Source organism: Misgurnus anguillicaudatus, chromosome 24, assembly GCF_027580225.2.
Source record: "Misgurnus anguillicaudatus chromosome 24, ASM2758022v2, whole genome shotgun sequence".
NCBI lineage: Eukaryota > Metazoa > Chordata > Actinopteri > Cypriniformes > Cobitidae > Misgurnus > Misgurnus anguillicaudatus.
The window spans coordinates 16912779-16937578 of NC_073360.2; the positions used below are offsets into that span (position 1 = coordinate 16912779).

The 24800-nt window shown below is 38.8% G+C and overlaps 1 protein-coding gene across 16 annotated transcripts in view; it reads right to left on the bottom strand.

Annotated features, from left to right (window-relative positions):
• Positions 1-1501: 1501 nt before the first annotated feature.
• Positions 1502-24800, bottom strand: part of phldb1b (pleckstrin homology-like domain, family B, member 1b) — a 77071-nt gene continuing 53772 nt past the window's right edge. For 5 of the 16 annotated variants that reach the window (XM_055196241.2, XM_055196242.2, XM_055196253.2 and 2 more), the window contains 17 exons: positions 24043-24102; positions 20034-20162; positions 18177-18332; positions 17987-18097; positions 17822-17911; positions 15931-16056; positions 15200-15358; positions 14066-14212; positions 13487-13603; positions 13192-13294; positions 10389-10674; positions 8152-8242; positions 7903-8049; positions 5530-5749; positions 4948-5033; positions 4714-4743; positions 1502-2802 (listed from right to left, as the gene is read on the bottom strand). In XM_055196241.2, the coding sequence (XP_055052216.2) occupies positions 2662-2802; positions 4714-4743; positions 4948-5033; positions 5530-5749; positions 7903-8049; positions 8152-8242; positions 10389-10674; positions 13192-13294; positions 13487-13603; positions 14066-14212; positions 15200-15358; positions 15931-16056; positions 17822-17911; positions 17987-18097; positions 18177-18332; positions 20034-20162; positions 24043-24102 (2199 nt within the window). In that variant the 3' untranslated portion in view covers positions 1502-2661. The remainder of the gene's footprint in view (positions 2803-4713; positions 4744-4947; positions 5034-5529; positions 5750-7902; positions 8050-8151; positions 8243-10388; positions 10675-13191; positions 13295-13486; positions 13604-14065; positions 14213-15199; positions 15359-15930; positions 16057-17821; positions 17912-17986; positions 18098-18176; positions 18333-20033; positions 20163-24042; positions 24103-24800) is intronic. The other 11 variants (XM_073863266.1, XM_073863268.1, XM_073863267.1 and 8 more) reach the window with 11 other exon arrangements.

Here is a 24800-nt window from a genome sequence, read left to right on the forward strand (position 1 = left end):
ATATGAAAGTTTAAGATGTTTCAAGACTTTATTTAAACATAGTGCCAACTTGAACTTTATCTCAATTCTGTCTTTTAGCAGTGGCTATTTAATTTAGTGCACAGCTCTTCCTCTCGTCTGGTGTCATGACAACAATGCTATAGTCATGATGCAAGATCTGTGTCTGTGTTGCACTGTTAATTATAGCAGTGAGGGCTACTTGCCCTTTACATCTGAAGTCTGAGTTCGGTTGTGACCCCTGCACTGGTTTGTGTGTGAACACGGGGTGAGAGTTTTTACGGCACATTTACGACACTAAACACTTTAAATAAAGAAAACTGACTGTATTTCTGTTCAACATTATACAACACTGCTTTCGTGTGACATCATATACATTTTACACGGGAAACAAAGACATTATTCCTCTGCACAGTCCAAAAAAAGATGGTCAAACACTGTCACGGGGCAATACCCTTTCAAAAGGTTCACCTTTGTAACTAAAGCATTCATAATAGTACCTCAAAGGTAGGCCAAATATATACATATCTGTACCTTAAAGGGACACTCCACTTTCCTTGAAAATACGCTCATTTTCCAGCTTCCCCAGAGTTTCATTTTTACCGTTTTGGAATCCATTCAGCTGATCTCCGGGTGTGACGCCAGCACCCCCAGCACAGCTCAACACAATCCACTGAATCCGACTAGACCACCAGCATCGCACCAAAAAATAACCAAAGAGTCTCGATATATCTTCCATTCAAAACCCGACTCCTCTGTAGTTACATCGTGCACCAAGACCGACAGAAAATTAAAAGTTGCAATTTTCCAGGCAGATATGGCTAGGAACTATACTCTCATTTTGGCGTAATAATCACGGACTTTGCTGCCGTAACATGGCTGCAGCAGGCGTAGTGATATTATGCACTGCCTGAAAATAGTCCCCTTGGTTACTTTCAACAGCAGGGGACTATTTTCGGGCAGTGCGTAATATCACTACCCCTGCTGCAGCTCATGCTGCATGAAACAGACGCAGTCGCATCAACTCGTAACTGTACGGCCCGTTGTCTAACTTACTAAATTTATTTTAGAGATGTCTTTTTTACAGACTAAATAAAGGGCCGGATCAAATTACCTTGGGGGCCGGGTTTGGCCCGCGGGCCGCCAATTGAATAGCCCTGGTGTACACGATGTAACTCCAGAAGACTCAAGCCCGAAATAGGAAAACCACTGACACTCTTTGGCCACCTCTAGCGCAATGCCAATGGTCCAATCCGACTCAATGGACTATGCCAAGCCATGCCAAAAGTGCCAGCGCCAGACCCGGAGATCAGCCGAATGGACTCCAAAACAGTCAAAATCAAATGTTCAACTCTAGGGAAGCTGGAAAACGAGCACACCTTCAAAAAAAGTGGATTGTCCCTTTAATGAACCTTTTAAAAGGGTACTGCCCCAACTAGTGAGCATTTATACTGATGTGTTTACATTTCTGTCTCAGCATACAGTTTGGCTGTTGAAAAAGGCAGAGCATGTTGGTCTTTTTTAATTAATAAACAGCAACTATAAATAAACATTTATTTTATTTCCCTCATCCTAATACAAGGTAAGGCAGACTCATAGCTGAACTGTAAAACCTTTAATACTTAAACATCTGGACCGCCCCTTAAAATATGTATCACCCCAATCATTCATTTTTTTAATTACAATACACATCTGTAGTTCTAGTGTATATAAAATACACACATGTATATATCTCACATGGAATAAGACGGTATCCAGCTGTTTGTTTGTTTTTTGCTAGTGTAACACACCAAGAGTGACAAATACGGGTCAATATCAAGGCACTGCATGATTTTGATGTGGTTTCCTTTTGTGTGGCGATAATTCAAAGCTATCGTAGGCTGGCAGTGAAAGGAGATGGCTGCCTCCAGATCAAGTTATCAGGACTTGGCAAATAGACTGTACTGTTGTAAGTCGTGCGTACGAGTCGTGCGCGCGTGGGTGTGCGCGTGTGGCTCCTTATGTGAAAAATTCAGTGGGAACACAAAGACACATTGGGAGAGAATAAAACAGGAGTCGGTGATTATTTTTCTATAATAAATATAGACTCCTGAGCTGGTTGGTGAGCTTTGGTGAATTAAATCAATACCGGATTTTCGAATCTCGAAATCGTCTCATATGAATGTAACACTTAATATATGTTAGAAATGTAAAAACGTCTTGCAGTCCATATCTGTTCATTACATATCAGTCAATTTATTTTCATAACGTCGTGATTTCATGGCTTGATGTCATTTGGCATTTTCCCCATGAAGTGTGTGGAAAGACAAATCGTACGAGTTAACATTACAGATAAAAGTCACATTTATGTGTATCCAAACTGCAACACAAAAAATATCTCTGATGGCAAAAAGGCATTTTCATCGACATCAACTGAGCCGCCACCTGCAGGTTCGGTTCTCGGCCTTTTCATCTTTCAGCTCCGTTTTTCGCATCCAGGCAGCCGAGAGAAAACCTCCAGCGGATGTGTGTCTGTGCAAGCGAGTGAGTATATAACATCTTCAGACAATGATAAAAGAAGAAAAAGGGAGTAACAAAATAAAAGTTTTTCCTCTCGTTGGGAATAACAGGTCCGGATCGTTTGAAGTCTCCCTGCCGAACAGTTTGAGTTTTGACGTCTGCATCTCAGTTCATGAACTGCGTGTAGCCCTCGGCTCCCGTGACGATCACGTCCATCCATATTCTCATGGCCTCCGCCGAGGGGGCCACCATGTAGTAAAGTCTGTCGTGTGTCTTCACGCAGAACGTCAGGGAGGGGTTGGGGCTCTGCATGCGAAAAGAAATCCCATGAGTGAGGCATTCATCTGCATTTGTTAGGGGTGCTAATGAATTAATGTTAGGAATCTGTGGAAGAACCCACATACAGTAGCCAAACTTTAATTAAATAAATTAATTGAATTAATAAATAAATCACTGTTAATGTTAACACGGTGTAATGAGGCACTAACAAGGTGCTTGTTATGTGATTTGGTGAGTCAACCAATTATCGCATTTCACATAAACACTCATTATTACAGACTATTAAATACAACACCCAGGCTAATACATGCAAACGGGAAACAATTCTGCATGAGCATCCCACGGGCTCTCTAGGTAATAACCTACAATTTTTTTTGTTAATTTTGGTCATCAATAACCAACAAAGATTTTACGGTATATAATACCAGACTGACATCAGTTGTTATACGCACATTAAGTATTTTTTGGCACACACACCCAGACATACACAAACACGAGGGTGGGGGTAACTCTGAGAAACATATAAGGGAAATACACACAAGTTGTGTTTTACATATACACTGAAAAAAATGATTAATTCAATTTACTCAATTTTCAAGGTAAGTATTTGCAATCAATTTATTTAAGCTTAAAAAATAGCAAAAATAAAATAAAAAACTTTTATAAATGTAGCTTAAATAAATTGATTGCAACCACTTACCTTAAAAAAAATTTTGTAAATTGAATGAATAATTTTTTTTGTGTACATTGATTGTCGAAAAAAAATTAAAATAAAAAATCATAGACCTAAATCATTTCTCCAGTAAAAGTGCAAAAAAAAAAAAAATAATACAATAATATTTGCTAAAAAGGGGAACATGAGGGCAAATGTGTGAAAAATCCACAAATTACAGGCCAAAAAATAATTTTCTCTCAGTGCTTTTGTCTTTTTTGTGTTTTCCCGTAAATATATTTAAACATCCTTAAAACAAGATCAAATTCACTATGACAAGCAAAATTGCATTTGATAATAAGACTTCAGAGAATTTATTTAAAGACACAGAAAAAAATTTATGATTTATGATTTTTGATAAAAACAACACAATGTAGTGCTGTTACTCAATAGTCTTATGTTTAATAACACAGAAGATATGATAAATTAATGCATTTCATTAAATTAAAACATAAAACTTAGGCCCCATCTTGCCCCCAGTTTGATTCTTACCCTACTTGGAAATAGTTTTCTTTCTTGTTCAAAGCATAAATCTAACAACATTTACTAAGTAAATGTCTTAGTAAAGACATCTGCTTAGTAAATGTTTACTAAGCAATTACAACTGGATGTAATTGCTTGTCTACTTGCATTTAATCATCGATTGATTAGGTTACATTGTTTTAATAAGTTTGTATTTTAAATGTTTTGTTATTGTTAAACCCACATCTTGGCCAGGACGCTTTTGTAAAAGTGATGTTTAATCTCAATTTGCTATTTCCTGGTCAAATAAAGGTTATAATAAAAAATAATTAAGTTTGTAAAATACTTTTTAATGAATATTATAAATATGTGACACTGCCTGTGAAAACCCAGCTAAAGTCATTGTGATTGGCTTTTTTCTACATAATCTCATCCTAGATAATATACATTCTGTGAAAATAATAAACGTTTGATGTCTTTAATATTGACTGAGTAAGGCCATGTCAAAGACTTTGATGCTGCTAATCTCATAAATAAATGATAAATCTGGATTTCACAGACAGGGTCACATTTATTCTCCGAAAACAAGCCTTATTATTATTATTATATACAACGTTGCTAGCAAGTAAAGTTACTGTTGTAAGAATGTTTCATTATTTTAAAAAGAAAAGAAAAGCACTAAGAGAAAATAATTGTTTTGTCGCAAGGCATCAAACCAAAGGAAGTAAAGCACATGCAGGGAGATGTGCAGAAGCGATACATACGTTTGTCAAATTCAGATTGAAAAATCCTTTCTGTGTCAAAGAATGAAAAACAGCGGGGTGAGGGAAAATTGACGGCAGAGTTACAGCATATGAGACGGAGAAAACAAAGAAATAAGCAAACAACGAAAAGATCAAATGAAATGTTGCAGCAGGAGTACAGAACAGAAAAACAGTATGAGATTGTGCTGGCTTTCCTCCACACAAGGGCCTTATTGATTTAATAAGGGGTCATACCTTTGTGGCACTACGTAGATGATCATAGTAAACCTCTTCGATGGCCTGGAAGTAGATGACGCCCTTCAATTTGCTTTCATGTTTATCTGTGAACATGACAGAAGTGACAGAGGTGACGCGGAGTAAAGTGACAATTGAGAAAACAAACAAACCCCCGACTCCCCTCGAGAATAATGATACGGTGAGCGCCGGTGTGACCTTGTTGCTGTGGTGCAACCCCTTCACTTTCCATGCAGAAGTAAAGAGAGCGAGCGCACGCTTTCCGAGCGCCGCGGCTGGGTGATGAGCACGATTTCCTCAGCATTGCGGCAGATTTCATCACCATCAGATAGCACGCGGACGGGCTTCTGGTTATTTGTATGCCCCCGGCTCACCCGAGGCTATCGGAAATCACGGGAGCCGCTGCGAGCTTAAGAATTACTAATTATCCGTATCCCCCCACTGCTGGATTTACCCGCAATTCATTCTTTGTTCTACCCTCATTTCTTTCCCCGACCTCAGGGGGACAGAAGCGTAACGTCGCGTTCGCCGAGCTACATTTGCATAGTGCACAGTAAGGAGGACGTCGGAAGGCGCACGTACCGGCGTAGTATGAGAAAGTCCTTTTGAGGCGATCAAAGACGAACCATCGCTTCCTCCAGGATTTGATCTTTCCTCCCATCTTGATGAGATAGCCCTTGCACATCTTCTCGGTGAGGATCACGTGGTAGCACGTGTCCACGCTGTGACCCGAGGACTCGATGTGGGATCGGAGATCAAACTCTTCTTTACGAATGGGCAGGTATCGTGTCATGGGGCGCGCCTGGAAAACACAGAGAGATTTGTTGATGAAGCCCCATGAGATTAATTTAGCAAGGAAAAAAACATTGTATTTTCATTATACGGTACACATGTTAGTTACGGTGTTTGGATTGGATAAGTGTTGTTTTAAAAGTGCTGATATTCTGCTGAAATGTTTGTATCACTCTGCTCGGAGAGACAAAAATGCTGAAAGTGACAAAAATAAGACCCGTTGAGATTTTGTCAAGCTATAGTAACTCTGTATAGCACTTCTTATATTATCAGCTTCCTAAAACAATTGCTTTTCTTACTTGTCACTTTAGATTTTACTCACTTTGGATAAATGCCTAAATGTGAATATAGAAACAAAAAATTTAAAATATTTTAAAAAGGTAAATTTATAGATTATTTTTTTATTAACTTTTTACATTTTATTTCTAATAAAACAAACTCATAATGCAAATGTATATGTTGCAATATACATAGCACATTTTTGGTCAACAGACAAAACCTTTAATAAAGTGTGTAGTGAATTTCTCTGTTTATCTGTTGTTTAACATCTGATATATTTCATATTTTACTCTAGGCCTATCATGTTGTGCGACTTTTTACTTTATCTGACAATTTCAAAATATTTGACATAAACAGACAACACACTGTGTGTGGAAAATTATACAAATTCCCTAAATAGGTCATTCATGACCCACAATATTCCTTGGAACCATTTTTGTTGACCGAGAAAAATTGAAATACTGTACTAGCTGCCCATGTTGCAGTCCGAATGCTCCATGTCACTAATCATTACGGCGACTTTTACATTCTGTAAAAAGGTCTGGAGAGAAATTATATAATATAAATAATATAAAAGGTATAAAAGCCTTATATAAATATAAAAGCTCTTAAAGAAGCATTTACTTGCAATCTAAGCGGAAAAACAAGTCAGTGGCAAGTCAGTTCCTGAATAACAAAAAATAAAAAAAGTCAAATTTACTTCTCAGAGGCACAGAACTGTTTCTGAAACTGACGTTCTCCCCAAACTGAAATTAAACACAGTGTTTTGCGTTTTCCTCGACTGTGTCATCATGTTGTTTGCACATGTGATATCAGGATGCAAGGTAACGTGCACGTGACAACGAGAGGTGACGCGCTGCGCAATCCAGTTACCCCTCCCACTTCTAAATGTTTTACTGAGATTTCTAATCCCGTCCGAATTGACCATTAATATTACAGACGTCCTGTGGTAAAATTACATTACGCCATCTACCCCGTAAAACTTATCTCATCCAAATAGGGCTTGTTGTCAATATTAACTTTTACTTAACTGCTAAATTCAAACTTTTTTAAAGAACTTTATATTAAACTTCTAGGCTCGGTTTCACAGACAAGGCTTAGCTAAAGCCAGGACTAAGCCTTAGTTAAATGAAGATGTTTAACTTTTTTTTTAAAAATACGTTACTGGTGTGTATCTTAAGACAAATCAATGGCACTGGCATATTTTAAGATCTGTATGTGCCAGATATTTAGTTGAGACAGCTCAAATATGTGTTTTAGTCGAAGAATAGCCTTAAGCCTTATCTGTGAAACCAGGGGATAACCTTATAACTTATACGGGCGGTTTCCAGGACAGGGTTTATCCTAGTCACAGACTAAAATTTATGTTTAAGCTGCTTTCATTTCAAAACACCTTGCACTGACATATTTGAACATTTATCCATTGTATTGTCTCAAGATGCACACCAGTATAGTTTTCCCAAGGTTTGTTTGTAAAAACTACTTAAATGTCCTAAAATAACTAAGGCCTAGTCCTGAATTAATCTAAACCCTGTCCGGAAAACCGCTCCTTAACTTATAACAGTAGCCTACAATTTATTTAAGCAGCTTTACTTCAAAACACTTTGTACTGACATATCTTAACATATATCAGTACCATTGTTTTGTCTTAAGATGCACACCAATTTAATTTTTTGTAAGACTTTTTTGTAAAAACTACTAAAATTTCTTAATATATCTAAAGCCTAGTACTTGATTATCTAAACAAAATGTGTCACAGGACCTTTAGCTCATACCCTGATCTCAAACATTTAATCGCACCAACACATCGGTATAAACACAGACCAACTACTCATCAACAACAGTAACACAATGAAGTTTCAGTAAAGAGATCCGACTCCTCACCTGAGAGAAGTTTTTGGCCCTCATCTTCACCTCCTTCTCTATCAGCTGCTGCCTGTGTACCGTCTCATCCTCCAGTCTCTTCTCCGCCTCCTCTCTCCGTCTCCTCTCCTCCTCCAGCATCAGCTTACGGGCCTGAGTCTCACGCTCCTGCGGGACCAAAGAGAGGTGTGATTGTTAAAACAAGATTGGGTTCAAGATAGATGGAGACATTTTTATTTTAATATCATCATTTTATTATGTCGGACTCACCCTGGACTCTATGAGTCGAGCTTTCTCCAGATGTGCCTCCTTCAGCATTTTCTCCATCTCTTCAATCTTCAGTGCGTCCATACCGCTTGCACTGTGAAACAGATCGAAATATCTTTAACTATATATATTACACACAATTATTCGGTAAAGAAATCAAGTAACCATTCTGGCTTTAGGGCAGAGAGCCGGACACAGTTTGCACCCCGCAATTCCTCAATTTGCAGGCCTAGGATGTGGAAAATTTAAATCCGGCATAATTTATTTCTTCTCTGCTGTGATCCAGACACGTGCATTGGGTTTTTTAAGTGTGCTTGACTGCACCACGGGTCTGGAAATATTAAATGAATATCTGCTGCCATGTTCAATAGACAACGTACTCAAGCATCTCTTTTAAATAAAATTTACTTTCCGCAGACAGCAATACCGCAACGTTAAACGCGACCGGGGCTGAGTTTTGCAAATAAAGGCACAATATATAAAGAGGCCAATTTACATGGAAAAGTGTCGTGTTTGCGCTAAAAATACAGCTAGAGATTTAATTTAAATACAGCGAAGCGCGATTAGCGCTCGGTTTAAGTGGATTGCGGGTGGTTAGTGACTCAGTCGAGGGATGAATGACGTACCGGAGATCAGAGACTGCTGGATTACGAAATATTTCGTCATGTTAAAATACAGCTGGGTTCCAAATACAAGCATGAAATTTTGCAATAACACATGCAAATGAGGCACATGTGAACTATAAACATATGAAAAGGAAAATGCATTATGGATGGATCTAGAGACGAATCACGGATTAGCTGTAGTTTGAACTGTAACAGGAGAGAAAACAAACTGTACGAGAACATTTCAAGTAAACAAACTCTCTCCAGAGAGAGAAACAGCTGAAGGCTGTTTACAATGCTGCTATGCCCAGGTCAAGCTACGCTACTTTACCAAAACAATGTACTTCATTGTACGTTACATGCATTTTCACACTGCTTCCATGAGAAGATTGTAACCTGAAGCAACGGTTAAACCAAAAAATTTCCAATTACTCAACCTCACTCCGTTCCAAATCCGTATATCCATGCGGTGTTGTTTTTTCATGGAGCACAACAGGAAAATAAAAAATGCATTTTTTTAAAATACAAAAGTGCTAATTTGTCTCAATGTAAAAGTTTCATTTATAGTTTCACATCGATTTCAATCTTTGACATGGCCTATCTCGGTTAATATGAAAGATATCAACATTATATTTAAACAGAATATTCTTTACTTTTATATAGAAACAGCTTCATATAATTTACATGCCATATACCAAATATTGTGTAAAGAACAAATCGAAATTTAAGTGACTGAGTGATTCATTCATGATTTGGTCAGATTTATAACTTGTGAGCTTGATCAATGACACACGGATGATTTTTCATTATCTAGTCATTTTATGGAAAAACTGAATACGAACTAACAGCAGAAGGAATGGGAAAGACATGAGTGTGAGTAATGACAGATTTTTCATTTCTATAAGGAGGCTGAGCTAAAGCTTGATTCTGATGAAATCGTGGATGTGGATTACGTAAACTTCGCGCCGGGGTCCTTGTCGCCCTGGGGGGGTTGATTTTGTGATCATGACCGGCACACCGTACATTTTTCTGCCTAATACATAAATAATCCATTTACTAAATAAATAAACTGACATGAAATATTGATTTGAGTTTAAATTATTTTATTAGCCGACTTCTTGAGACCACGAAAAAATGAGAACTGTGGTTATGTAGGAAAAATTTAGTGGTAAATTATACAGCATTGCTAAGAATAAAAGTCATCATTATTCAAAAATAATTGACCACTGCGATTAACCAATGACTTTTGTGGTGTGAACGTGATGTGCACAAATTTAAATAAAGTGGGAGTCAGATTTTAAAAGGAAGGGCGGATATGCAAAGTTAAACCTCAGGCATGTGTTTATGAAAGATGCCTTTCACATCTTTGGAAGCCATCGTTTTCCTTATTTGTGCATTTAAATCCCAGTATCGACTTAAGCTAATGCCGCAGGCCTGCGTGTCGTTCATTTGTTTTCAAAGGAAGCAAGTGTGTGTGTGTGTGTGTGTGGGGGGGGGGGTTAAAAGCCCACAGTGAGTGTGAATAAGCAGATGGTTGATAATTTAGCTTGAAACAAGCATGTAGAGAAAAGCCACAGAATTCCTGTCACAGAGCCATTGCCTAAGCGTTCCGAAAAGCATTCAGGAATGCCGAACCTGGACATGTTGTCGGGGGAGCAGGCAGAGTTGTTTCCCGTGGAGATGCTGGTGTCCATGCTGTCCGAGCTCTCCAGGCTGAGGGTGTCGTAGGGTTGTTCCCCAGCAGAGGGCGACGTGTGGTGCAGTATGGAGTGGTGCACGACAGGAGAGGGGCTGGAGGAATAGGGGTGGTTAAGCTGCGTTTGAGAGCCATGGAGCGCCTCCCACTGGCACTGTGCCTCCACTGCAGCCTTCTGCTTCAGCTCGGCCAAACGCCTCCTCTGCTCCTCGATAACTTGATGGCCTGATAAAAAGACAACATGGGGATTAGCACTTAACCAAGACATGTAACTGCCCCAACACAGGCCAAAGTCAATACATTTAAAATAACTCTTTATATTTATTTTTCACTATGCTGACTACACAGTGCCTTAAACCCTAATGAGGTTGATGGCACATCCGGTGAGGATGGCTGAATGTGTCTACCATGCCTCGCACATACACATAAACATACAAACATATGCAAATGTCCAAGAATCTTCCTAAGGATTTTTGTATAATATAAACAAAAATCTCTGTATTGTTCATAGTTGCATCACTGTCTAGGTTAACTATAGACCTGATTTCATCCAGCTATGAGGAACCCACTTCTAGCCAAAATAAACATGAATTTCAATACATGTAGTTTTTGCCACAATAACTTGTGAAGATGCATAATATTCCATCACGTAAGCAAAGTCAACAATGATTTCAAGTTTTTTTTGTGTGTGTTATTTATTTATTTTCATTTTTTGTGATTGTTGCGGGAAAAAATTCTTGATTTTGCGGCACATTTTCTTAAAAAAATGTGATGGAATATGCAGGATATTTATGCAATTTTATGCAATGAAATTGCAAGAACTTGCTAAAATTGTGAAAACTTGCAAAAACTCTGCAGCTCTTGCAGCTTTTCATTGATGTTCACATCGCGTAATTACTAGTGATGAGGACGAGACTGGCTATGTCGAGTCCAAGTCAAGAACGAGTCTTTAAAGGGTCGAGACAGAGTCCATTGGTTTTCAAATAGAGTCAAGTCTGAGTCAAGACCAAGTCTTTGAAGGGTTGAGACCGAGTCCATTGGTTTTCAAATACAGTCGAGTCCGAGTCAAGACCGAATCTTTGAAGGGTCGAGACAGAGTCCATTGGTTTTTTAAATACAGTCGAGTCCGAGTCAAGACCAAGTCTTGAAGGGTCGAAACCGAGTCCATTGGTTTTTAAATACAGTCGAGTCCGAGTCAAGACCGAGTCTTTGAAGGGTCGAGACTGAGTCCATTGGTTTTCAAATACAGTCGAGTCCGAGTCAAGACCGAGTCTTTGAAGGGTCGAGACCGAGTCCATTGGTTTTCAAATACAGTCGAGTCCGAGTCAAGACTGAGTCTTTGAAGGGTCGAGACTGAGTCCATTGGTTTTCAAATACAGTCGAGTCCGAGTCAAGACTGAGTCTTTGAAGGGTCGAGACGGAGTCCATTGGTTTTCAAACACAGTTGAGTCCGAGTCAAGAACGAGTCTTTGAGGGGTCGAGACCGAGTCCTTTGGTTTTCAAATACAGTCGAGTACGAGTCAAGAACGAGTCTTTGAAGGGTCGAGACCGAGTCCTTTGGTTTTCAAATACAGTCGAGTACGAGTCAAGAACGAGTCTTTGAAGGGTCGAGACCGAGTCCTTTGGTTTTCAAATACAGTCGAGTCCGAGTCAAGAACGAGTCTTTGAAGGGTCGAGATTGAGTCCTTTGGTTTTCAAATACAGTCGAGTACGAGTCAAGAACGAGTCTTTGAAGGGTCGAGACCGAGTCCTTTGGTTTTCAAATACAGTCGAGTCCGAGTCAAGACCGAGTCTTTGAAGGGTCGAGACCGAGTCCTTTGGTTTTCAAATACAGTCGAGTACGAGTCAAGAACGAGTCTTTGAAGGGTCGAGACCGAGTCCTTTGGTTTTCAAATACAGTCGAGTCCGAGTCAAGACTGGGATGCCATTTTCAAATAATGCCCGTCAACATTGCATTTTATTATTATTGTTGTTCTGTGTTGTGTGGTTTTTTTATATGAACATAAAAAATGCGTTGGTCTCGAGGACTCCTTACCACTGTGGTCCGAGTCGGTCTTGGACTCGAGTACTACATCACTAGTAATTACGTCACTTCCTAACCTTCCCATGACACCAGGGGACATGTGAAGTAAATGCAAGATTTTTCAACTTTCCGCTAATATATATATTTTTTTGCTACAAAAACGCAAGGATTATGAAATCATGCAAGCCCTGGATATTTTGCGAGCAGAAATCTGCAATTTATGCGGCGAAAGTGTGGCGTCTTTAAAAATGTGACTCCCGCATAAATATGCGGACTTCGGCTGATTATGCACTGAATCATGCGATCGCATAATCGTGTTTTTCTGGACGGATTGATAAAAGGCGTAGTTCACCCAAAAAATATGGCCCATTGACTTTTAATAGTAGGAATAAAAATTACTATGGTCAAGTAATTTTTGGGTTAACTACTCCTTTAAATTTAGCCTTTAAATTTAGCCTTGTTTTAGCCTAGACATCTGGGCAGCCATTAAACGTCTTTTAAACACAAAACTGTTTGCTGATGGTCCACGCGAAGACTCATTTCTTTTGTGTTACACAGAAAATTATCAGCATGCAGGTTTGGAAAGCCATGAGGGTAACAGAAACAAGCTTTTTGGATAAACCTTCCATTAAAGTTTGCTGGCGTGGTCACATCAGCCGTATACGTTGAAACTATAGCTGGCTCAGGTTGTGATCTGTCAAGCTGCTGTTTCGTGTTACCTTTCTGCTGAAGGGCCAGCTGCCTCTTGGTCTCGATGTCCTGAAGGGTGGCTGCCAGGTTGCGTGGGAGACTCCCGGTGCTGTTGGCTACCATCAGAGCGCTCTGGGTAAACAACGCAGGCAATTATTTCCACCAGCACATTAAACAACAAGGAGGGGAATAAATTACAACATTAAATGATGCAGGAGATTCTGATAACTGTGGACTGAATGCACTATTTACCCCGGCAGGGGTGTAACGCAGTATTTTGTTTTCCCTGGCAGGAGGTGAACAGAGAGCGAATGCTATATTTACCCTGGCAGGAGTGTTGCGTCCGAGCGTCGCTGTAGTGTATGTGGGGGACAGACCGGCGCTGACTTTAGGCCTCAATGATGATTGGCTGGAGTCGCTATCTAATCGTGAGCGGTACACCTGTAGGACATCAACAAACCATTAACATTATGATCATAACAACCTCAAAATAGTTTAGAAACTAAAAAATGAAAAGCAAATGGGGCACCATTCACTTCCATTGTGGGACAAAATAACACTATGGAAGTTAGTGAATGGTACACCACCAAAGAAATTAATACCTTGGATTTTTTGCTAAACTTTCCCTTTTTTCACACAAGAAATAAAGTCATTCAAGTTTGAAACGGCACAAACTCTATTTTGGGTTAACTATTTAATAAAAATTCAGATGGAAAAACAGTAGTAGCACTGCAGTAACCTTGTTTTGCACAGTCGTCAAAACATACAAAATAAACCTCATGCTCAGACGAAACCCACACAACAATCTTGGATGCTTCGAGATAAAAGAGGTCTATAAAGATGGTGTATGAAACTATGAAAGAGCAGAAGAGGTTGAAGGAAAGCTGTGGTTCTGGCTGTTACCTGCAAGGGCTTGCGTGCTGAGAAAGCTTTAGCCGGGAGGGGAGGAGGGCAGAGCTGGTTTGCATGTCCAGCCGCCATGACCTCCTGGTACCAGAGCTCTAAATCGAGAGCGGGCACGTGAGGTCTGCCCCACTCACACGACTGACGCTTAACACACGAAGCACATCCGCAAGCACAGAGAGAAGAGAGAGGTGGAATGAGAGAAAGAAAGAGTATTCGAGAGAAAAGAAAAGAGTGTTAATGAGCAGCTGATAGATTTGCTTAATGACAGAATGGCAGCTTTGCGTCTAACACCAAAAAAGGGGGAGTGGCTGACATTGAAACCCACCTTAATTTATTGTATACAGGCTTTTCTTCTACCCATGATGTTTAAAATGTTTTGCTAAAAATGATTTGATTATGCATCTTTTATAGGCAGATACACCTATACCTACACTCACCTAAAGGATTATTAGGAACACCATACTAATACTGTGTTTGACCCCCTTTCGCCTTCAGAACTGCCTTAATTCTACATGGCATTGATTCAACAAGGTGCTGAAAGCATTTTTTAGAAATGTTGGCCCATATTGATAGGGTAGCATCTTGCAGTTTATGGAGATTTGTGGGATGCACATCCAGGACACGAAGCTCCCGTTCTACCAAAACCCAAAGATGCTCTATTGGGTTGAGATCTAGTGACTGTGGGGGCCATTTTAGTACAGTGAACTCATTGTCATGTTCAAGAAACCAATTTGAAATGATTCAAGCTTTGTGACATGGTGCATTATCCTGCTGGAAGTAGCCATCACAGGATGGGTACATGGTGGTCATAAAGGGATGGACATGGTCAGAAACAATGCCAAGGTAAGACATGGCATTTAAACAATGCCCAGTTGGCACTAAGGGGCCTAAAGTGTGCCAAGAAAACATCCCCCACACCATTACACCACCACCACCAGCCTGCACAGTGGTAACAAGGCATGATGGATCCATGTTCTCATTCTGTTTACGCCAAATTCTTACTCTATCATCTGAAGGTCTCAACAGAAATCTATTAAATTGCAGAATATGTACTGTGATGTGTTAATCTAAATGAAAATCTTGAATGGGCCATTTTAAGAAAGAAAATGTGGAGAATTTAAAGAGACACACCTCGAACGAGAGACAGAGGGAGGAGCCATGAGGGGAGGGGAGGCAGGAGAAGGCGGAGTCTGTGAGAGAAGACTGTAGTATTTGGGCAGGAGAGGTAGGGGAAGACTCCACCTTCGGCATCCCATACATCTGGTTTAATTGACCCACAGTCACATATTCCTTACAGCCGGAAGTGACAGGCAGACACACGCAGAAGGGAAATACAGGAAGCAGCAGAGCAGTAAAGAGGAGACAAACTGAGAGTTTAGCATCTTTAAAGCAGGTTAGCTTTGCATTTTGACTAATTTTCAAGTTAGTAGTAACAGCATTTAGTAAACTATTGTTTTGCAATTGTATCTATACGCAGGGGTGTAGCAACCTTTAAAGAAAATGTGTGGTATTTAAAAGCTTTGCTTTGCTGCATTGCAAAGAAAAACTGCAGCCGGCCTTGTAAACCAACCAAGCAAAGTCTTGTTAATTGGAATGAACACTAAATTATTTAGCAATAAAATTAAATAATTTACTGCCCTGCTTTTTAGCAAATCAGAATACATCAACTAATTAATATTCATGAGCCAACATGTTCCTACTTCCCAGTCTTTACATAAACATTTACCATTTAGATTCCAATATAGTATGACTATAATAATAACAGATGTCTGTAATACTTGTAACATGCATCTACAACACAAAAGCAGGCAGGAATGATGTAAGGCTTGAAATGAGAACAGAAAGGAGAGCAGCTGTGATACCTCACGAGGGGCAGATACAGCCGGGTCAAGGGTAAGCGAGAGGCCGTGCGATGAAGTGCTGGCGAGCTGGCTGTCTTGGAAATCACCCCCATACATCTTATAAACATCCGACAGCTTCAAGTATTCCTGAGTCGACCCATTCACGCAGACAAAAGTTCAGCTGTCAGTTAACGCGCATGCAAAACTGATAAAAGTTTACGTATACACCTACAGGGAAGGAGATGCCTTGTGCAACCTACAGTCTTATGCATCAATCTAACTCTTTTTGGGCAGTTTCCCGGACAGGGCTGAAAGTCAAGACTAACATGCACGTTTGAGCTTTCCTAACTGAAAATAGCTTAAAATATATCAGTGCCATTGTTTTGCCTCAATATGCACACTAATATAAATATCCTAATATAACTAAGGCCTAGTCCTAATCTAAACCCTGTCTGGGAAACCGCCACTTTAATGCAGAAACTAGAAACAAATATTTGGTTCATACCACAAAAATGATTGCTGCTTTGTGACTTATTCAAGCACACAGATGATAAACCTCTTTCGAAATATCTGAACATGGGTTGTTTGCCGTTTGGAAGCCTTCAATATTAAAATAATATTTTAACCCAAATTATTTTTTTGCACCCGGATTGATTGAGGCTCTGTGATGACTTCTTTGCAAAGAAACCATAGAAGAACCATTTTAGTCACATGTTCTTAACAAATCACTTATTTCTTAACTTTTTAGAGTCTGTAGAGCGTTTAGACACCTTTATTTGAGTGTTCGTGATGCTAGATGCTAAGAGGCTGCATGCATTAACGGCATAATGGGATATATGAGTAAAACTGGGAAGGGTGATAAGGAAAGGAACGGGTGTGGTCATCATCTAATAGATCAGTCTCACTTATGTGAAGCACATCCTGGAGTTTATAAGTCAAACAATATCCTGAGTCTAAAAGATTTCATTTCCTGTTTGGTGAACCCAATAGAGGGTATGCACAGGACGTCACCTTCGACGAAAGTGACTGCGGTTACGCCCACTGAGTGGCAAAAGACAGAGCAGCAGAATTTGTGTACAGTGTGAAATAAGCTAAAACACGTCTAATTGGGAAAAAGCTGTTGTGCGATAGACTGTAATAACAGATTTAACAAGAATTCGGAGCTATCGTTTTACAGACTGACAAAAAAAAACCTAAAGGAGAAATAAATGGATCGTTCATGCCAACGTCCACAGACCACAGGTGGGTTGATAAGCTGCTAGGGTCACTATCAAGCAGACGTTTTACTTTCTACTTAAAAGTATTTTTCAAGTATTTGTATTTTATCCGTGTTTTTCTTTGGAGAACATACATCCCAAAGCATATTATCATAATCTTTACTCTATTACATTAAATAAATACAAGTTTTTGTTTTACATTTAATATTTAAGTACATTAACATACTTTTACTCAAGTAAAAATACACAATTTTAATGTAATTGGGTATTAAATAATTTTTAATATGCAATATTAAACAATACACAGTATGATTATATGCTTAAGAATGTAGTGAAGTACATTTTTACCCAAGACAAACATCCTAATAAAGCACAAATGCTTGGAAAATGTAATTAATGTAACTAAGTATTGTCCACCTCTGCTATCAAGTCCAACTAAATTCAATTTAAGCTGATAATAGTCAGTTTTACTGGCGTTTTTCGCCGCAGCTGCTATGAAAACCAGCCATTTTGTTAAATGTTTGCCACTCAACAGGGCGTGCTCCGGCGTGTTCACGTGGAAAAGTGACGTCAATGCATACCCTCTATGTCACAGGATAAGCTACTAGAAACATCTGGCTAACAACATCGATCCAGCATCCAAAACATATGCTGTCAACAACATCTAATATGGCAAGCATAATAATTCTGCTCACCTCTTTTATAGTGCTGGAGCTCTTTGGGAAAGTCTTCCCTCCTGTTAAACTCTGGTATCTTCTCTCCAGATTGGCAAGTCTCTCCTTTTCCTAAAACACAAATCAAGTCAGGTGGAGAAAAGCTTCTGGATAGTTTTATCCTGACAGAAACCTACAAAGATGTACCTTCTGAAGCAGCTGAATGGTGAGGCTTCTGTCTTTAACCAGTCTCTCGCACTCCTGGGCGGCCTGCATACCCAGCTGACTGGCTTGGCTTTCAAGAGCAGCGACCTTTTCCTGGAAACAACAGTTTGGACATTCGCATTACAAATACAATTTAAGTTATATGCGAGTTGCTGTGAATGTGTTTCTATACCTTTCGTTTGGTGACGCTGCTGTGGTACTGAGCTCTGTCCTGCAGCAGCTGCTGACTGATGGTCTCACGTTCCTCCTCCAGACTGCTCTCCTTCTCTAACTGCTGGAACTCCAGATCCTCAAACTGCTTGGTCGCAACTTCAAGAGTCTCTGCTTCCTAAAAACATGCACACAAGGTCAAAAAAGAGCCAGCGCATCCAATCAGTGACTGCAATGAGCATGCTCAGTAGCATCCGAGCTTAAAAAAACTTAAAAACGGCCCCATAAGATTATACACTCTTCAATACATCCCTCAAGAGTTTATAACTAACTAGTTTATTACTATTTACAGTACTGTGCAAAAGTCTTATGCCACCATGCTTTCATTAGATGTATTGTTTTTGTAATTGTATAGTGATCATATATAATTATTTATCAGTCTGTCTCTTTATTAGAATACAACCAGAAAATACAAGAAATGTGTATGTAGTATTAAAAACAGTATAAAAGTATAAGCTGAAGTGTCAAGTATCAACTCCCCTTCTACTTGAGCAATACACTTAAACCTAAATAAAATAAAATCCTAATTTCTAATTCTAATCGAATGACTTCAGGACTTCAGTCTCCTAAAAAAAAGGGTCACACTAAACACTGACGGATGCCTGAAGAAGACCATTTAGTTCTGAAAATGATTTTGTTTTTAATTTTGTTTACATATTTCCTGTATTTTTTGTTTGTATATCTTAAAAAAAGACAAATAAATATGGATTGACATTAGAACTTTGCTAAAACAACAAAGCTGGTGATGGTGGCCTAAGACGTTTGCACAGTACTGTATATATTTTGTTTTGGAATGAGACATGCCCTTGCCGACTCTGTTTAGGATGCAGGGAAGTCTCGTCGTTGTTTTTGTCTAGATCTCAAGGATACCGACTTAACCTTTCGTCAGCTCAAAGCGTTTGTGACACTAAGGAGCTTGAAGGTTCAGAGCACACACAATATTCACTTCCCTCAGGATGTTTCTGACTGTAAAGAGGGCAAATCATCCCGAGCTGTGCCTGTTTACATCGCTTTATCTACGCGTATCAAAGTAAACAAAGAAATAAATCTATTTCTTTTCAAACTGTAAAACGAAACTTCTTGGTATTGTGAAAAAGATGCAATATAGTTGCAATAAATCCATATTGCAATAGTATTGCATCTTTTACCGCAATGAACCACATAATATATGATCTGCTTCAAGAAGACATCCGCATATATACAGAGAGAAGTGAGGGATGTGGAAACAACACAAGATTGAGTGGCGCTATGTTAGTGTTTGCATTAATAGATTAGTTTGTGTTAAATGTTATTGTCACTTCAAGAAACAAACAGCAAAACAGACTGCAATAATAAATCCAAAACTATATAAAAAACACATGCAAAAAAATGAATAGACATGGATCCCAGCAGAAATACACACTTGTGAGTTATATCATCAGATATGCACGTGTAAAAACAATATAATGAAAACTTTGTTTCAAAACCTAGTGAGTTGCAATGAAGCCAACTAAACCTAAATTCTAAATATGTTTATCATACTTATTAAGAGCATCCTTTTATATGTTTATTTCGTCTCAAATGAAAGTGTGTACGAGTTGCTGACTATGTAGAGCTTTGGTCATTGGTCACTTACACTATGAGTTTCCATTATGGTTATGATATAGACAATAGACAATTTACTAAGTTTTGAAACAAAGCTACTCTCACTAAAGTTTCTGCTGGGATCGCCATATCGACTAGTGGGACTTTAATATCGTAGTGGGGAAAGTGTATCTGCAGTAGATCAGGGCTGTGGGTGGGTACAGGTCGTGTGCTGATGTTCCTGGTGGTGACTGACCCTCTTGAGTTGGTCCTGTAACTGTTCTCTCAGAGATTCAGGGCAGTTATGCAGCTGGCTGGTCAACTCATTGTACCCATCCTGAAGCCTCTCCAGGGCTTCCCGCTCCGCGTCAACATTAGCCTTTTCCTAAAAACAAAACACACCATCCGGGGGGGAGAGGAGAGAAAGAAAACACACAGCTCAAAACCACGCCATGCAGAAGCGTCTGATGTTAGAGTGGGTGGAGACAGAAAGGATGATCATTAGGCCTTGCACAGGGTTCCCATACCTTTTAACCAATTGGATTTCTATAACTTTTCCATGATTTTCCAGTCCAGATTGTGAATACGAATTCTACAAATGATATAAAATGAAACTGCAATTTGCTGATATTTCAGTGGGAACCCTGCTTAAAAAGACTAAAATATATTAAACTGGACTGTTTATCTGGCCGAACAGACTTCTGTTCTCGGGCATTTCTTGGGCAAAGGCTTCAGCTATATGATTTTTGGCTGGTATGTGCTTTATTTTCACATCAAAGAGTAGGGAATGTTTTGGTGTGGCTGGTTTGAAGCTGGAATTCTTTCTTTAAACATAAAAAACAAAGATTTGCAGTGGCATCACTAAATGCACCAAATATATCATAAAAAAAGTTTGCAGATTTTTCAGAGACAATGTTTGAACATTTTGATGCATGTAAGAATACATTGCATTTTTGTATTAAGTTCTGTAATTTGCTAAAACAAGCACATTTATTATCTTGTAAAATGTGTGCTTTTTTAACAAAAAATGTTTAAAAGCACAATAGTGAGAACTGGATTCTGTTAAAAAAGCCCAAAACTTGACTGTGTATGAATCAATTTTGTTTATAGGGTGTTGCAGGGATGATGTATTGTATTGTAGGCAAAACCTGGAAGCGGGTTAGCATTTTAGCTCTGGTTCCATCATCCCGAATGGGTTTTTTATATGGGGTTTTAGTTAAATGCCTATGATATTTTCATGTCTTATTCTACGACATAAAGACTGTAATCACCCCACTAGGGGTGGGCGATATGACCAAAATCTTCTATCACGATAGGATTCATTTTATATCATGATAACGATATGCATCACGGTACAGTTTTTTGTTTTTATAAGGTTAAAATCTTTAATACCATAGAAACGTTCATAATTCTCACAAAAACCTCATTTAAGCATAAAAAGATGATAAAAAAACAAAACTCAAGCCCTCTGAAGATAAACAGTCAATAATAATTATTTATTATCATTTCTTTATGTATGTATTTAAATGTTTTATTTGGTAGAAAAGTGGTTTAATCAAGAACAGTGAGAGATTTTCTCTCAATGCTGTTTGATTAACACGAGTGACAGACAGGAGCAAAATAGGTAACTTCCCCTTTAAGACCAAGGTCCGGATCCAATACACTGTTACACATGCGCTTTCTCTTTTAGTTGTTTACTTTCTCTTAAGACCTAACTGGTCGTGTTTATGAGGATACTTGCAAAGACGGGAATTCTGACTCATATGTGTATTTAAGGCCAATACGCGGGAAAAATGCTCACGAGTGTAATGAGCAGCGGTTGCGCGACTTGCGCGCTCCTCACAGAGAGAAAGAGCAGCGGTTGCACGACTTGCGCGCTCCTTACACACAGAAAGAGCACACGCATATAGATCTGTTGTTTGTGTTTCAATGGCTTAAAATAACTTGTTTTAAAACTGAGGTGCTTAAATAGTACATGTACATATGTTTTCGCGACCACGTGCACAGGAGCGTGACGTGGGCGCGTAACCTCGATAGAGACGATAGTCCAAAATCTCTACCGGTTGACAAATTTCTACCAGTTAATCATGTCTACTGGTTTATCGCCCACTCCTACACCGCACTGGTGATTTTTTTTTAAAGCTTTAACGTGTCTTTAAAAGGGTGGTTGCTTACAAGTTGATACATGGGACTACAGACTTTAAACGACATAACACGTTAAGATCTCAAAAACAAATCCCAAAAAACATTCATCCTCAGAGTATTTCTTTATCAGAAATTATGTTTTTAAATCTTTTTAATAAAGTTTGTAAAACCCTGTGCGAAGCTTTTTTGGTGATGGGGTCGAGAGACTGTGGTGTAGTTTGCTTTTTAGCCAAAAGCCCTCGGTATATGCTGTTTATTTACACATATGCGGGCGATAATCCAAGAGTCGTGCTAACTTTTGGGTTGGCCTACAAAAAAATACATCATGCCTGTGTAATGTAAAAAAAATTTAGTCTGACAAAGCATTTTTAGTTATCCATTAATGAAGATCAAATCATATTAGACATGTTTTGGAACTGTATTTTTTTATGCTATTAACAAAGTTTAGGACTATGAAGTTCACCCAAAATTAAAATTGCTTCCTTAATTTAATTATACTGAAGCAGGATGCACAAGAATCAAAAATGTGTGGTTCACAAGATTCATGTACTATACTATATTCCTAGTCTTCTAAAATCATACATTAGTTTTGTGTGAGAAACCAAACAAGATTAATATTCAATATTGAAAAGTCACACTGTAAAAAAAAGACTTTGCTGCCCTAAATTTACCTGTTAAATCAACTTAGACCCACAAGCCATGTCAACAGAGATGAGTTGTCACAGCCTACAAAATACAGTTGAGAAAAGTCAACTCAATTTTATAAGCTGTAACAACTCACCTGTAGTTATAACAACTCATCTCTAGTCAAGATAAATAATAGTCAGTTGAAACTACTTGCAAATCTGAGTTGACTCAACAAAAAATGTTAAGGCAGCAAAGTATCCCCTACAGTGTTGCAATATTTCCTGATGATTGTCCTCTCTTTCTCTCTGTTGCCAGGGTTCAACGATTTTTTTTCTACTGGTCCGATCAGATTACTACATTGAAATCGGTTTTGCATCTTGTGCTAAAATATTTAAATTGACATGACCTAAAACACATGCAAATGATTCACTTTTGTGACGATGCAGCACTGGCTTGTCCGGGAAAGTGACAGTTTTGTCAACTGGCCCGAGCATCGTTCATGCATCAACACTTTTTACTGTCGAGCCTTGGTTGCTCACACAAAGCTGTTTTAGGGCTTTAGGACACATCCACATGAGCCAGTGCTTCCCCTATTCAATCATTTTTTATCCAATATTGTTTTCCTCTGTAAAGTCGTCCCATAAAATGTTGTGAACAAATTGCAGAAACAATGCCTTAAGGGGCGTGTCCTAGTGAGGATGCGGGTGACTTCGCAACAAGTTAACTTTCAGCTCTTTGACACTGGGGTTTTAAATACAGATCAACATTCATTGGGAGAAATGTGTGCATATCAGAAAATAAATGCATGTGTGGTACGTTTTTCTGTGTATTTTCGGTACTGCGTGTAAGAAAACAGTTAAAATATATAGATTGGCTATACACACGAAGATACAAAGAGGCATAATGGCATCTGATAATAAACTTTCATTTTTGGGTGAACTGCTCCCTTTTAAGCATTTACTCAAATTCTTAAAGATTAAGACAAAAAATGAAAGTAAAATAAACACAGAAACCCAGAACTTGATGATAGAAATTAACTGGAATTCCAAAACAGCGTGCAGGAAAAAGCTTCCTAAAAGCGACCCAATGGCAAAGTGAGTCTCGCACCACCGGAGCCATTGTTCCCTGAAAGCCGGTGCACTAATCCCGAAGCCTGAGTTTGTGCTAAGCTAAACAGTTTTGAACCCGAGGGAGAAGGCCAGAAAAACACAGAGTTTGTGAGTACAGAGAGAAGCTGTGAGAAGATTAGAGGTTAATGAAGACTTGTTAGTGTTGCCAAGCTCTGTAGAGGACCTGATGAGAACCACCAAAGTAAAGGACAAAGGAAAACACCTCATGAATAAATGCTTGAATAACAGATCCTCTTTTGATTATCTGCCAAAACTTAATTAGTTTAAATTTAACTATCATCTTCAGATCCTCTATTGTAGAATGACCGGATGTGATGGAAAGCGTTTTGGTAGCTAGTTTGGTTTTGGCTATCTTATGTTTACCTTGGGATGCCAACAGACACCAGAATGGGCCTTGAATGGCCATCCTGCAGAATGGCTTGCCTTTAAGGAATGTCAGAGACCAGAAAATGCTGTTCAGTCCAACAGTATAAAACAGTATACAACAGTCCGGGTAGGGATTGGACAATCCATTTGGTATTTATGGAAACACATCTCAATGTGTACAACTCAATACAAAATGAAAGTGAATATGGGCCAGTTACATTCTGTGTGCTCAATGATCTGTCCTTGTCATTTCAATAGTCTATGTCTAGTAATAGATCTTATATATTGATAAGTAGTGATTGACCGATGTAGGATTTTTCAAAGATTAATGACAATAATATATTAAAGACAGGGTGCATGATCTCTGAAAGCCAATGTTAACATTTGAATCACCTAAACAAACACGCCCCCCTATCCCTATAGAATCTGGACCTTCTTTTGATAGACCCGCCCCACACATATGCAACCTAGGCAACATTGTCAGTTAGTAGACACTAGGCATGGGCCGGTTACCGGTTTCAAGGTATACCGAGGTTTTAAACAGTCAAGGTTTCAAAACCACTAAAATGTTCTGTGATACCGTCTCCAAGGTATGAGCTGTGTTTATACAAAATTAATTATATCATTAAGTCATGCGATTGATTTGATGTTTACATTTAATATACATACCGAAAATATTATATTTTTTGAAAGCATATTATAATTTAAAGGATTTATTTTTACCTGGCATTTAAAAATAACACAATTTAGTGTTG